The 12,387-nt window shown below is 58.1% G+C and overlaps 5 protein-coding genes across 5 annotated transcripts; 2 read left to right on the top strand and 3 right to left on the bottom strand.

Moving 5' to 3' along the window:
* Positions 1-333: 333 nt before the first annotated feature.
* UV8b_07336 (uncharacterized protein) lies at positions 334-972 on the bottom strand (the record flags this gene model as incomplete). The annotated part of the gene is made up of 1 exon (XM_043144833.1): positions 334-972. The coding sequence occupies one exon, from the start codon at positions 970-972 to the stop codon at positions 334-336; it is 639 nt and encodes a 212-aa protein (XP_043000768.1).
* Positions 973-3,128: 2,156 nt separating this feature from the next.
* UV8b_07335 (uncharacterized protein) lies at positions 3,129-5,072 on the top strand (the record flags this gene model as incomplete). The annotated part of the gene is made up of 1 exon (XM_043144832.1): positions 3,129-5,072. The coding sequence occupies one exon, from the start codon at positions 3,129-3,131 to the stop codon at positions 5,070-5,072; it is 1,944 nt and encodes a 647-aa protein (XP_043000767.1).
* A 1,510-nt stretch (positions 5,073-6,582) lies between these two features.
* Positions 6,583-7,241, bottom strand: UV8b_07334 (uncharacterized protein; the record flags this gene model as incomplete). Its single annotated transcript, XM_043144831.1, has 3 exons — positions 6,583-6,892; positions 6,969-7,030; positions 7,101-7,241. 3 exons carry the CDS (start codon positions 7,239-7,241, stop codon positions 6,583-6,585), a joined length of 513 nt encoding a protein of 170 aa, XP_043000766.1.
* A 1,777-nt stretch (positions 7,242-9,018) lies between these two features.
* Positions 9,019-10,959, top strand: UV8b_07333 (uncharacterized protein; the record flags this gene model as incomplete). Its single annotated transcript, XM_043144830.1, has 2 exons — positions 9,019-9,132; positions 9,241-10,959. 2 exons carry the CDS (start codon positions 9,019-9,021, stop codon positions 10,957-10,959), a joined length of 1,833 nt encoding a protein of 610 aa, XP_043000765.1.
* Positions 10,960-11,284: 325 nt separating this feature from the next.
* UV8b_07332 (uncharacterized protein) lies at positions 11,285-12,064 on the bottom strand (the record flags this gene model as incomplete). Its single annotated transcript, XM_043144829.1, has 3 exons — positions 11,285-11,453; positions 11,512-11,650; positions 11,743-12,064. The coding sequence occupies 3 exons, from the start codon at positions 12,062-12,064 to the stop codon at positions 11,285-11,287; spliced, it is 630 nt and encodes a 209-aa protein (XP_043000764.1).
* Positions 12,065-12,387: the final 323 nt, after the last annotated feature.

Below are 12,387 nucleotides of genomic sequence, written 5' to 3'. Positions count from 1 at the left end.
CGTCTAGGAGCTCTCTTGATCGGACCAGCCATGAGAAGTTGGTGCCGAGGAGAAGAGAGAGTAAGTCGCTGTTGAAACGTTCAGGGGGGGTTTCTGTCTTTTTTCCTGGACTGGCGTTGTAGTCTTTCTTGGCTAGCTTCATCATGGCTTGTTGGGTACTTTGCAGCGTTCAATCTTTTTGGAAATATGATTTATTAGTCCTTTCCAAAGGAACCGGGTATCATGATGTACTTTTTCCGTCCAATAAAAGCATTACGGCAGGTGCAAGCGCCGTGCAAATGCAAACGCACCGGAAGTGACTGAACTCCAAAAGATTCCACAGTCACTCACTCCTCAGTCTTTTTCCTCCCTCTCACTTGATTGCAGCGTCACCCCCTCTTTAGCCCCCAGCTCCGGAATCGCCTGCCCGCTTAGAAAAATCCTCATTGACCTCACGATTCTTTTCGACGGAGCCGGCAGGACAGCGTCCGCAAAGCGGCTAGCCATGACCTCGAAGCCTTCGTCCGACGAGGACCCCTCCTCATCCTCGCCCTCTAGAACCGTCTCCTCAACCACATCCTGGGTCGCCGCCTGAGGCAGCTGGAACATCTGGTTGTACTGGAACCAAGATTTGCCCTGTTGGCCCAAGAGTCTCTTGCACTGCTCGACGATGGTGATCATCTTGCACACCTCGCCCGTCCGAGCGTGGAGCAGCGCGACGGCCGGCAGGGCGGATGGCGCGCTCAGGTGAGCCGTCACCTGCGTGACGCGTTTGCGGATCTGGGTAGAGGAGATGACGGATGCGGGGAGGACGTTGCACTTGGGTTGAAGGTGCGCGATCATGTCCTCGTGGGGCCCGAGGAGAGGCGGTTTCGGGGGGGTGGCGGCGACCGCTTGTGACCGGGGACGTTTCGACGGCGGCTGTGTGCGGCGCGCGCCTGGGGGAGCTTTGCGCTTGAGGTCAGTTGCTGCCGGCTTTGGCTGCGGCGCCATCGCGTATCATCTGGGTTTGTTGGCGAGGGATGATGATGGCTTTGCCTGGGTGAAGGCTCCGAGGAAGTTTGTGCGTGCGTATGTAAGAACTGATTGGACCGAGCGGCAGTGGGGGTGGGGGGGGGGGGGGGGCCGGCTCGACCAATACCAACCTCGGAACTGATTGGCAAGACTTGTTGTTATGACGCTGGCTGCCCGTTGTGTTGGGTACGGGGTACGGAGTACATCCTAGGTCTATAGGTTGGGGGACTCCAGTCGCATGAAACGCGAACACGGGCCAGTCAGTCGTATTCACAAAGCCAGTGCTCTTTTCGGCGCTTCGTTCCAAAACAAAGACCTTGCTAACGTGCATGTGTGCACCAGCGTCGACCGATGACCCTGCCTGCTTATTGAGGCCAAGTGTCGAGTGTACCGCAGTGGCACGGTCGCAGCTTGGGACGCGAACAAGTTTCAACAGGTTGCGAGCCCCACAGATTCATCACTATCATCCTCCGAGTCCCTGCTAACCCATGGTGGGGCATCAATATCCGTCAGGCAAGCCCCCCTGGTTAAGCCTGTTGCATGAGCAAAGTTGCCTGCCGCTCACGATGGACGTGGAAGGCGTGGAAAGAAGACATGCACCCGCCTTCTGTCTCTTGTCGGACCCCTGACTTCGCGGGACGCGTCTATGCCGCCAGGTTCCAGCAAACTCGGGGGTGCGCCTGGTGTCCGTTGCGCATCGTCCCACAGTCCAAAGGGTCAAGTGTACGGACGTACCCAGTACCAGTACTCCGTACTCCGTACTCCGGAGCCCGTCGTAGCGACCAGGGGTCCGCAGTCGCTGCGCGGCACAGCGCCAAACTAAGCATGCGCAATTGCGTGCTTGGGGCGCAGGGTCTGTGCCAGGGTTCCGTGTTAGACATCAATGAAGCATTGTTGCGCGGGCGCGGGCGCGGGCGCGGGCAGGAACTCACATGCAAAAAAAAAAACAAACAACTCGGCCAAAGTCAACGAAGAAAGGCTTCAAGGTTGACAGCCACTAGCATGCTCTCTATCGGTTGACTTGCGGACTTGAGAGTCTTGGACCACGCTGGCAGAGGTCGCCAGCTGCCTTGGTCGTGCAGCCACTCTCCTGGCTTGGGCCACCTGGTGGGGCCCTCCCAATCGTTTATCGCCGTATCATATGTCAATGTCTGGTCTAGTGCGTGCTTGCTTGGGGGTCCGCCCTTTGAGGAGCCAGAAGCGCCCCCCTGGATCCATTGATCCCATCCCGCTGCGCTGAAGCTGCCCCAAGTTGACATCAACCAGCCTATACTATCTCCAGCGCGGCGCTGGAGCTGCCCAGCCTGCCACATACATGCACTACTGTACGGAGTACTGTCTGGTAGTACTCCGCATGTATATGTAGCCTCCCGGCTGCAGTCACCAGGCCGCACCAACAAAAGCAAAGGCAACGCCCCGTCCGCAGTGCCCTTGCCTGCCCCTTCCTCCTCCTGCCTGCGGTTGGTTGGTTGGTCGAGCCTGGGCCGAGTCGTGCTCCCCCCCCCCGTGCGGCCAGGCGTGTTCCATCCAGCTCTTGCGACCAACTCCAGTATCCAAACACCGCCCACCACCCCCTTGCCTCCTCGTTTGCTTCCTCCTTCACTCCCCTCTCTGCCCTGTAACCCGTCGTTAATTCCTTCACTCGCATCACCACCACGTTTCTCCTTTTCTTTTCTCTCCTGCTCTTCCAGCTCTGGTGCTTCACAAGAGTCACAAGTCGAGGCTTTCGCTAGCTCTCGATTTTTACTGCCCATCACCATCTATACTTTTTCTTTCCCTCGCTTTCCCTTTTTTTTTTTTTTTTTCTGTTCCCTTTTCGCCTTCTTTCCATCCTTTCTTCTCGCCGTCTCCCGGCTCTCGTCACTGCCTGCTCTCTGCCAACCAGTCAATCCGTCCTCTCCTCTCTTCTCGGCGCCCAGCCTAGCCTGACTTGCCACATCATCAGCCTGTCGCGGGACCCACTTTATTTGGTTACGTCAGCAGAACTACCAACTACACCCCATCCACACTTTCTGTTCCATTCCCCACAGCTTGTTTAGTCACAGACAAACATTTGGGACCTCTGCATCGCATCGCGCAACCGTCTCTCGCGACGTGGTCGACCCGAGATCTTCGCGTCTTGTCCGAGCGTCTTCATGTTCCGGTTCTGGAACTCGGATTCTCGGGGAAGTGAGCCGATCACGGAAACAACGCTAGATTCTTCGCGCGCCAGTCAGCTTCCCGGCGCAACGTTCCCCTCGTCATCGCCACCCACGTCAAGGCACCCAGCTCCCAAAAGGAGTCGGGATGCTGTGGATGGCCATGACGAGGCCACAGAAAGCGAGTCGACCAAGAAGCGCCCAAAGCCGCAACCTAATGACCCCGAGCGCTCCTCGCAAGCCGGGCAGCCCGATGCTGCCCAAGCTGGTGGTAGTCGTATAGACCGTGCGCGCGACATCATCACGCACCAAGTCGGCTTAGAAGTGTTGCTCAAGCACGACGAGCTGAGACTCATCAACCAGGAGCTGGCCAAGTGTCAAATCGCGCTGGAACAACTGCGCAGGTGTCACCTCATCCCTTACCCGCAGCACTGTCCTACCCCGGACCGGATGCTTGACATCAGCAGCGGCAAGGGCCCTGCCGCCATCGCTCGCTTCGGAGAGCCCGTGCCTCGGTGGGCGCCACCTTTTGGGGTCGTCGATGGGCCCTACGCGCGCCATTATGCTAGGTGGCTCATCCCCGACCCTTCCTTCGATGGCGAGCAAGCAGAGTGGCAGCTCACTCCGGAATTTTCACGTAACCGGGTTTCCATTGCCGAAGGCCGAACGACGAGAAACAGCTTCACAGAAACCGCCCCCGTGGTAAAAGGCAGGCCTGTACGCAGCAATGCCGGCCAGAAGCTCCAAGCTTTGTCGAATGGTTATCCTCAGCCCAAGGACAAGGCTGGACCTTGCATCCTGAAGCGATCGGATGGCCAGACGGTCAAGCTTGTTTGCCTGGATTGCCACCGGGAGAACTTTTCGAGCACACAAGGCTTCATCAACCACTGCCGCATTGCCCACAAGCGAGACTTTAAGAGCCACGAAGAGGCAGCCGTTCAGAGTGGACAGCCTCTGGACGCTCCCGACAGCAGCCGAGGAGGCGCCGTTGGTGGCGGAGCTGGCGACGACAAGCCAGCGCAGAGCGTTGGCACGCCGTCTTCTGCCTTTGTGCATCCCTTTGCAAGACGGGACATGTCGGAGCAAGAGGCCTACGTGGCCCTGCGGTCAAGAATTGCCGACTCCCTCAAGCTGTATCGCCAAGGTAAGCTCCCTGGTGTCGGCTCGATTCCTTCAGGGTCGACTGGCGCGCACGCGTCAGCCACCAAGACCAAAGCCGCGGCCAGGTTCAATCCCGCCTCCGAGACCCCACATCTGTCTCGCCTCATGCAGAGCCGCAATTTCAGTGGCAACCTTTGTGATGTTGTTACAGACGCCAAGACCAAGATTGCGCTCGAAGACATCGCTCCCGAGGAGGAGGAGGAGTCGGCCGATACAGCCACGCCATCTGACGCTCCAGAACATGCTGCTGCTCCCGTTCGGACCTCTATGGTTCAGCGAGTACCAGCTCACAGTGGAAAGGTGGCTGCGGCTGCGGCTGCCGCTGCGGACTTCCCGACTCGCCCAACCAGCAGCAAGAGTCGCGTCCCTCCCATCTCTCTCGTGCCCGCCCCAGGATCCGCCGTGGATGTGATGCTCAAACGTGGTTCCAATGGTATCTTATCCGACGAAGACGAGGATATGGAAGCAGCCAACCTCAGCCCGAACACGTTGGTCAGCAACCATGCGCCGTCTCTAGTTAGTGACGATGGAGAGTACGATGACTCTGATGATGGATCTTCCACATCTGGCAGTAGTGACGAGTTGGATGCTGAGCCTGTATCGGACGTTGCTGAAATCACGCTCGAGGACGACCATGATCCCAGGCCTCTTCGTCGCGGTTCCAACGGCTGCCTTGCCGGGCCCGTGAGACTCCGCAAAGACGATGCCAAGAAACAACACGTCACCTTTTTGGGTCCTGTGAAGAATCACTCCAAGGGAAGAAGGTCCCGCAGGAAATGAGTTTTGGTGAACCGTAATCTCGTTTCTCTGCTTACTCGTTTCATCACTCGTCCCCGGCCCACTTTCTGATTTTCTCAAGCGAAGCTACACTTTGGATCTTTTTGCACAGGCGCATCTCATGGACTGATCCATGCGCTCGTTGCCCTGCTTTGCTTTTGTACCTCGTACTCGATTTTAGTCGCAAACTTGTTTCCTTTCTTTCTTTCATTTTCCCTTTTCTCTTCCCGCCAAAAGAACCATTGGACCATGCCATAGCAACGGCTACTTGCATCCACGTTCTGTGGAGCGTCATCACATCCCGGGACGACACGTGCCCGAAAACCAAAAGAAACAAAAAAAGGAGGGAAAGGGGGGGGACTGATACGGCGTCTCATGGCTATAAACAAGGCAAGGTTGGGCTTCTTTGTAGAGACTTGTGTTAAAAAATTATCACCACGGCACGGCGCAAGGGGGGATAGCGGGCTGTTTTCTTTGCTTTTTCAAATAAAGCGTCCGTCTGTATCTAAAGGGACTAGGCTTCAGCTCAGGCGACGTCTGTTGTATGATTTTAATCGAGCCAAGCCAAAAGGGCTGCCGAGTGGGGAAGAGTTGATGTAACATAGAGAGTTTGGTATAGGGGGCTGCCAAAGAAAAAAAAAAAAGATGTTGAAGCTTTGCCAAAGGCCCTTCCTCTATCTACTGCCCAGGATGCTGTGGCCATGGCAGGTGATTGTGTGCTTGGTATGCTCCAATTCGAAAGATGACTTTGTGTAGGTCGGCTTGCTTCAACGGTCTGCAGTGCACGAGAACCAACTAATAAGTAGGAGCCTTTCCTTTCTATTATAGGGATTACTGTCCCCTAGCTATTCACTTTATTTATTTTATTTTTGTAGTGTTGTTAGGCAGAGGAAGGGGTGGGAAGCTGTATTATTAGTCCTATTAATAGGGGTGTAATAATACCTTTAGTGGAAGGGGGTCTGGGGGTTGTAGATTCCCTAGTAGAAGAGGGTATTTAATAGGGCTTGACATAGGGCCCTTCATAATGCCTTGATTGCGACAGGGGTTACGGAGTAAATTCACCTGGGCAAGGACTATTCGACGTTGTTTGCCCTTCATAATGCCTTGGTTGCGACAGGGGTTACGGAGTAAATTCACCTGGGCAAGGACTATTCGACGTCGTTTGCCCTTCATGATGCCTTGATTGCGACAGGGGTTACGGAGTAAATTCACCTGGGCAAGGACTATTCGACGTCGTTTGCCCTTCATAATGCCTTGATTTCGACAGGGGTCACGGAGTAAATTCACCTGGGCAAGGACTATTCGACGTCGTTGCGGCGAGAGCCATGTGATGGGATTCCATTAAGATTAAGCACCGAGCACCGACTTGGGCACCTATGTAGTGAGCGCAAAGAATCGCGGCAAAACATACCCCCGAGAATCACACGTTCCCAAGATTAGTAGTAACATCTCCCACGCTTCCGAGTCATCTTTCCCATGGATTCGAAGAGCCCACCACGAGGCAAAGCGGCGTCTACAGAGCAGCAACGACAACACCAGCAACGGCTGCGAGCATGCCCGCCGCGTTTCCAGCAAGGCTCCCAGCGGCGTTGGTCTTGGTGGCACGGTCAGCGGTCGAGGTGGCCGAGCCGGTGGCGACGGTGGTCGAGGCCGCGGCCTCCGTGGTGGCGGCGGCGGCGGCGGTGGTGGAGGACTTTGCCGAAGCGGCGGCCGAGGCGGTCCTGGAGGGTGTCGTCGCGTAAAGCGAGGCGTTGAGGCAGGCGCCCTTCATGTTCTGCGTTGCCTGAGGGGCGCGAGGATCGTCGGGGCAGTTGTTGTAGCAGCTGGACGGGGCCGGGGCGGTCAGCACAAACGGGCAAAACGGCAGGGCGGCGCGGCGGGGAAGGGAGGGAAACGTACGTTGCGACGGCTTGGGACGCGTAGCACAGGCACTGGTAGTCGGTGGCGGAGCAGGCGGCGAGCTTTGGGCGTTTCCGACGTTAGTTGGGGCCCCGGGAACTGGGGGGGGGACGCGGGGTTGTTGCGCGTTACCTTGTTGCTTTCGGACTGGAGGCATTGCGTGACGATGTAGTCGGCGGCGCAGGTTTTGTCGCCGCCCGTGGCGGTCTGCGTCCGGGTCTGAGCGGAAACGCTGGCGGCGACGAGGAGGGCGAGCGCGAGGGACTTGGTCATCTTGCGGACGGCGTGTTCGGCTTCAACAAGGGGTCAAGCAGGCCAGGCTTCGAGATGGGACGACGAGCAAAGTTCCAAGGACAGACCTGCGGGGACAAAGGGGGGGAACCTCCGATATAATATTGTTGCACGTCGTGTAACTTGTAGTCGCTGCTTGGGAAGCCGCGGGGGAGGGTTGTCGACGGGCGAGGAGCCGAGGACGTACGTCTTGTCAAGGGCGGCTTTTGCCAGCTTTTCTTCGGGTCCCACCACCCCCCCCCCAACGCCCTTCCGCCCGGGGGCCGGGGAGGGCGGAGCAACAAGGGAGAAGGACGAGTTTGTCTTGGGTAGTTCAGCAGGGGAAGGCTGGGCCGTCGCTGCGAAGGGCCATCTGCATGCAGCAGTCGAGACGCGCCCGGACGTTTCTGGCTTCCGTCGTGGTCGCCACATCAAAGGTCGCGCTGGGCACACGGCACACGAGCCTGCTGCTGTCTTCCCAGCAAGCAGGGTCTTCTACGGCGCTGGGCGGCGAATGAGTTTCCGTCGTCATCTTTACGTCCGTGCCGCCTGAGCGACAGCGCAAGACGGACGTAGCAGCAGGAGGTACACGCTGCGATGTGGTATGAGGCCATTGGCAGGCGCGCAGCTGCAAGGCGCCTCGTGAGGCCGGGCGCGCAAGGATTTCGGGAGCGGATTCCCGAGGCTGCCCTTTGCGCCCGTCTCTTTCTTCCGTGCTACCTTTTGCTGCCGGCTGGAAGCGGTCCCCGTGGGCCTGCTGAGCTGCCCCTCGCCCTCGCCGTGCGACGTATTGGCGATACGAGGCGGGGGGGGGGGGGGGGGGGGGGGGGGGGATGAAACAGCTTGGCGGTGCTCGGTATGCCCTGGCATTTGAGTGTGCTGGATGGCAGCTCCGTGTAGCAAGCCGTGTGGCAAGCCCCGTGTGGCAAGCCGTGGTGTGGGACATGGTTTGTGTCTCGGGCAGTTCTGGAGGCGAGGGAAAGGGGACTCCGTGCTCCGTGGGCCGCAGGATCGCCACGAAGCTCTGTGGTTCCGGAACCGTGGTGCTGCTTGGCAGGCTGGTTGTCTGGGCGAGGATCAAGACTTGTTCCTGGCACGACAGGTGCTTGTCGGAAGCTGCCGTGGATCCGTGTGCTGTTCTTTGATGATTCTGACGAGTAATTAATTCCGGCCCTCTCACTTCCGGCGAACTTGCCGCAAGCGGGGATATTGCAGCCCTTTTGCAGCCCTTTTGCAGCCCGATTGGACAAGAACAAGGACAAGGACAAGGACAAGGACAAGCCCGGGGTTTCTTTGGCGAAGCGGCGAAACTGAAGCGCTGGCCTTGCTTGGCTTGGTAGGCAGAAGACGCCGGCCCTGGCCGTTGGCGGTTGGATATCGACTATGCTGCTGCCTTGACGGCTGGCGGGGAACAAGGTCTGCGATCCAAGGCGTCAGCGAACAACACGGAAGAAGAGGATCGTCACGGCTCGGACTTGCGAGAAAACCGAAACCGAGACTGACGAGGCCGGTTGACGAGGCCGGCCGGATCACGGACGGACAGCATCACTGCGTCAAAGCGTGGTGGCGGGTCGTCAAGGCAGAGTCGATGTCATTGGCCCAGCCGCCTCGACGTCGCCGTGCCAGCTTAGCTTGGCCGTCCCACCAGCCCAATTGAACCCCTCCGATCCGCTGGACCTTCCCGGCTGTTGCATCACCGCCAAGCAGCTTGAGACCGCCGCCTCTGCTTGCTGTTCATCACTGCTCGTTGCCCCTGATCTCATCGGCCCAAGCCCTCAGCATGGCGGACCCGTCCATCACTCTGGACCGCAACTTTGCTGCAGCCCCTTCCACCACCAGAGGCCAAGCCGTTCAGCTCTCTGCCGATCCCAAAGGCCAGCGAATAGCCTACGCGGTGAGTCTGAGCTGGGTCCTGGCTTCGTTGCCGTCAAACATGCCCCGGCAGACCTTGTACATTGCATCTCCGCTCTCAGAGCTGCTTTGCTGACCGATTGCTGCGCAGTCTGGCAAGTCCATCTTTGTTCGGTCCATCGACAGCCCTGCCGAGAGCGCCGAGTACACCGGCCATGTCGCCGTCACGACCGTCGCCCGGTTCTCACCCAACGGAGTCAAAATCGCCAGTGGTGACGCAAACGGCCTTGTCCACATTTGGGAACCCGACAACATTGACAGAAAGCTTGGCGAATTCACCATCCTTGCCGGACGTCTGAACGACGTCGCCTGGGACGGGGACTCTCAACGCGTCGTTGCTGTCGGCAATGGCAAGACCACCTTTGGACGCTGCATCACCGCCGACAGCGGCAACTCGGTCGGGGAAATCAGCGGACACTCGAAATCAGTCAATGCCGTCGCCATGAAGCTCCAACGTCCCTTTCGCGCCGCGACTGTTGGCGATGACGGCAACATGGTCTTCTACCACGGCGCGCCGTACAAGATGAACGGCAAGTCGAATCTGCACAAGGGGCTGGTCCTGGGAGCAGCGTACTCTCCTGATGGGTCCCGCTTGGCCACAGTCGGAGGCGACAAGATCATACGACTGTACGACGGAACGACTGGCCAGCACGAAAGAGACGTCGGCGAGGGCGAGCACAAGGGCAGTATTTATGCTCTCTCTTGGTCCCACGACGGCAACAAGTTTGCCACCGCGAGTGCGGATCGCACGGTGCGGTTGTGGGATGCCCAGGCCGGAGCCGTCATCCAATCCTGGGAGTTTGGCGACGGGGTAAGCGTCCGTGATCAGCAGCTCGGCGTCGTGATTCCGCATGGCCGAAGCGACGGTCTGATCATCAGCATCAACCTCGCTGGCGAACTGATCTACATGAGGGAGGGCCAAAAAGAGCCGGTGAGAATTCTCCAAGGCCATGCCAGGAGCATCACAGCTCTGGCCGATTCCTCCGTCAGGCAAGGAAGCTGTCTCTGGACCGGCAGCTTCGAGGGCCGCGTGTGCCACTGGGACGTGGAGGCCGGCGCGGCCCGCATGGTCGACGGGGAGCCTCACAAGAACCAAGTCGTCCAGATCACCAGCCTCGACGGCAGAGTCTTCACCACCAGCTGGGACGACACCGTCAAGACTGCGGACGAATCGGCTGCGGCTTTTGTTGGCGGCTCTATCCAGCTTCCGGCGCAACCGAAAGGCATCAGCGCGTCCAACGGAACCGTTTTTGTGGCCACAGTCTCGTCCATTGCGGCGTACGCCGACGGGAAACTGCTGAGGGACACGAAGCTCGACTACGCCCCGACTTGCATTGCGGCTCGTGGGCCTTTCGTGGCCGTGGGAGCTGACGGAAGCTCGGTCAAGGTCTACAAAGCTGCTCCCAACGGTGTCTTGGACGAGGTCAAGACCTTGACTGCGGCCTCGGGAACGACTTCTGCTCTGGCGTTTTCAAGAGACGCATCGCATCTGGCTGCGGGAAACAGCGTCGGCAAAATCTATGCTTACGACACCGCGACGTGGCAGGTAGTGGCGGACCGATGGACCGCGCACACAGGACGAGTGACGTGCATTGCCTGGGACGAAGCCGGCGCCCATGTGGCAAGTGGGAGCTTGGACACGCACATCTACGTGTGGTGCTTGGACAAGAAGCTGCAGGGAAAGCGGATACAGGCTGCCAGCGCGCACAAGGAGGGAGTCAATGGCATCACCTGGCTGCGAAACGACCGCATTGCGAGCGCGGGGACTGACGCGACGGTCAAGATATGGAATGTCAAGCATCTGCCATGAAAGCGTGAAATGATTGATATTCTTGGGTGTGACCAGACGCCTTTCCATTTACGTGCTACCGATGAAACCCAACAAAACCGAACCGCGGTTCGTGACGCCGAGTTTATTGGGTTAGCAAAAGGGAAAATATAAGATGCGACCCAACCCAACCGTAGGGCACCCCATGAAATGAAAATCAACCATCCGAGCGCAGCAAGTAGATCCCATGTAGTTTGGGTGCCATTTTCCACGTCGCGTTTCAACCCGTTTTTACCTACTCACCGAAATCTCGCGTTCTTGCTTGCGAAAAGAGCTGCGAGAGAACATGCCCACAAAGACTCCGCGCCTAGTCATGAGACATTTGTGACACCTCCTCGAGTCCGACTGGCTTGATGTCCCAGAGGCGAAGAGCCCCGCCTCCATTCCGCTTCGGATCATGCGCCGGCCAACGGGTCGTCTTGTTCTCTTCCCATAAAAGGGCAGCCTTATGGACCGCTTCTTGAAGGTCAAGTCGACTGTCCAAGCATCTTGTTAGGCGCGTCACTAACGCGGAGGAGACGATGCTTCCATTACCTGGCTGAGCTCATGGTCGCGTAACCCTGTTTGGCCAGGTACTGCGCCATTTCGGTCTGATGGTCGTTGAGCAGGGTGGTGTTGGGGACAACCACGAGAGCAAGCCCCAGCTTCCAGGCGTCCAGGATGGTTCCGGTGCCTGGGAATCCAACCACGACTGTCAGTGCTGACGAGGGCAAGGGGGGCCTCTCAGGGAGGAAATCGGGAAATCGGGAAGACGCGGTCGTTTACCAGCATGGGAAATGACTACGCCTTGCAAGCGGCGCCCTGGGCGGGCCTGGCAGAGGGTCATCTCGTCTCTCATCAGGTTATTCGTGACGTCGAAGATTTCCAAGGCGAGCCCGCCGGGTAGGTGGCCTTTGTGGTTGCTGTATAGTTCCCTGGCCCAGGTGATGTCAGGGCCACATTGTACGTGCAGAGCCGTGAACTGCTGCGACTTGAGGAACTCCCAGAATGGTGGCTGCAGGACCTGCTTGGTTAATTGCTCGAACCCAACGGTGGCGCCTACAGTCACCAGACAGTGCTTATCAAGTTTGCTCCCTCCCGACTCCATTCCCGGTGCCATTAGCCGATGGATGTGCAGATGATGCGTAATGGCATTGCGGTTTGCGAGAGCATGTGCCTTGAGATGATCAAGTTCATCATCACCGGGTTGAGTTGAGCTGGAGGTGAAAGGTGGAGTGGAGCACAGACTATCAAAGCGGAAAGTTCCATGTCGCCTCCTCGTTGGATGGCGAAACCCCGGCAAAATTTGGCTGGCCTCATCCCTGAAGACGGACCAATCGACTTGAATATTTTCGGGCAGAGCTCTCAAGGCTTCCCGCACGTACGGACTTGATACTCGCAGAAGGTACATCGTCACACGATTCAAGGCCG

The sequence above is a fragment of the Ustilaginoidea virens genome, chromosome 6 (assembly GCF_000687475.1).
Source record: "Ustilaginoidea virens chromosome 6, complete sequence".
Taxonomy (NCBI): Eukaryota; Fungi; Ascomycota; class Sordariomycetes; order Hypocreales; family Clavicipitaceae; genus Ustilaginoidea; species Ustilaginoidea virens.
This window is presented reverse-complemented; position numbering and strand designations above follow the sequence as displayed.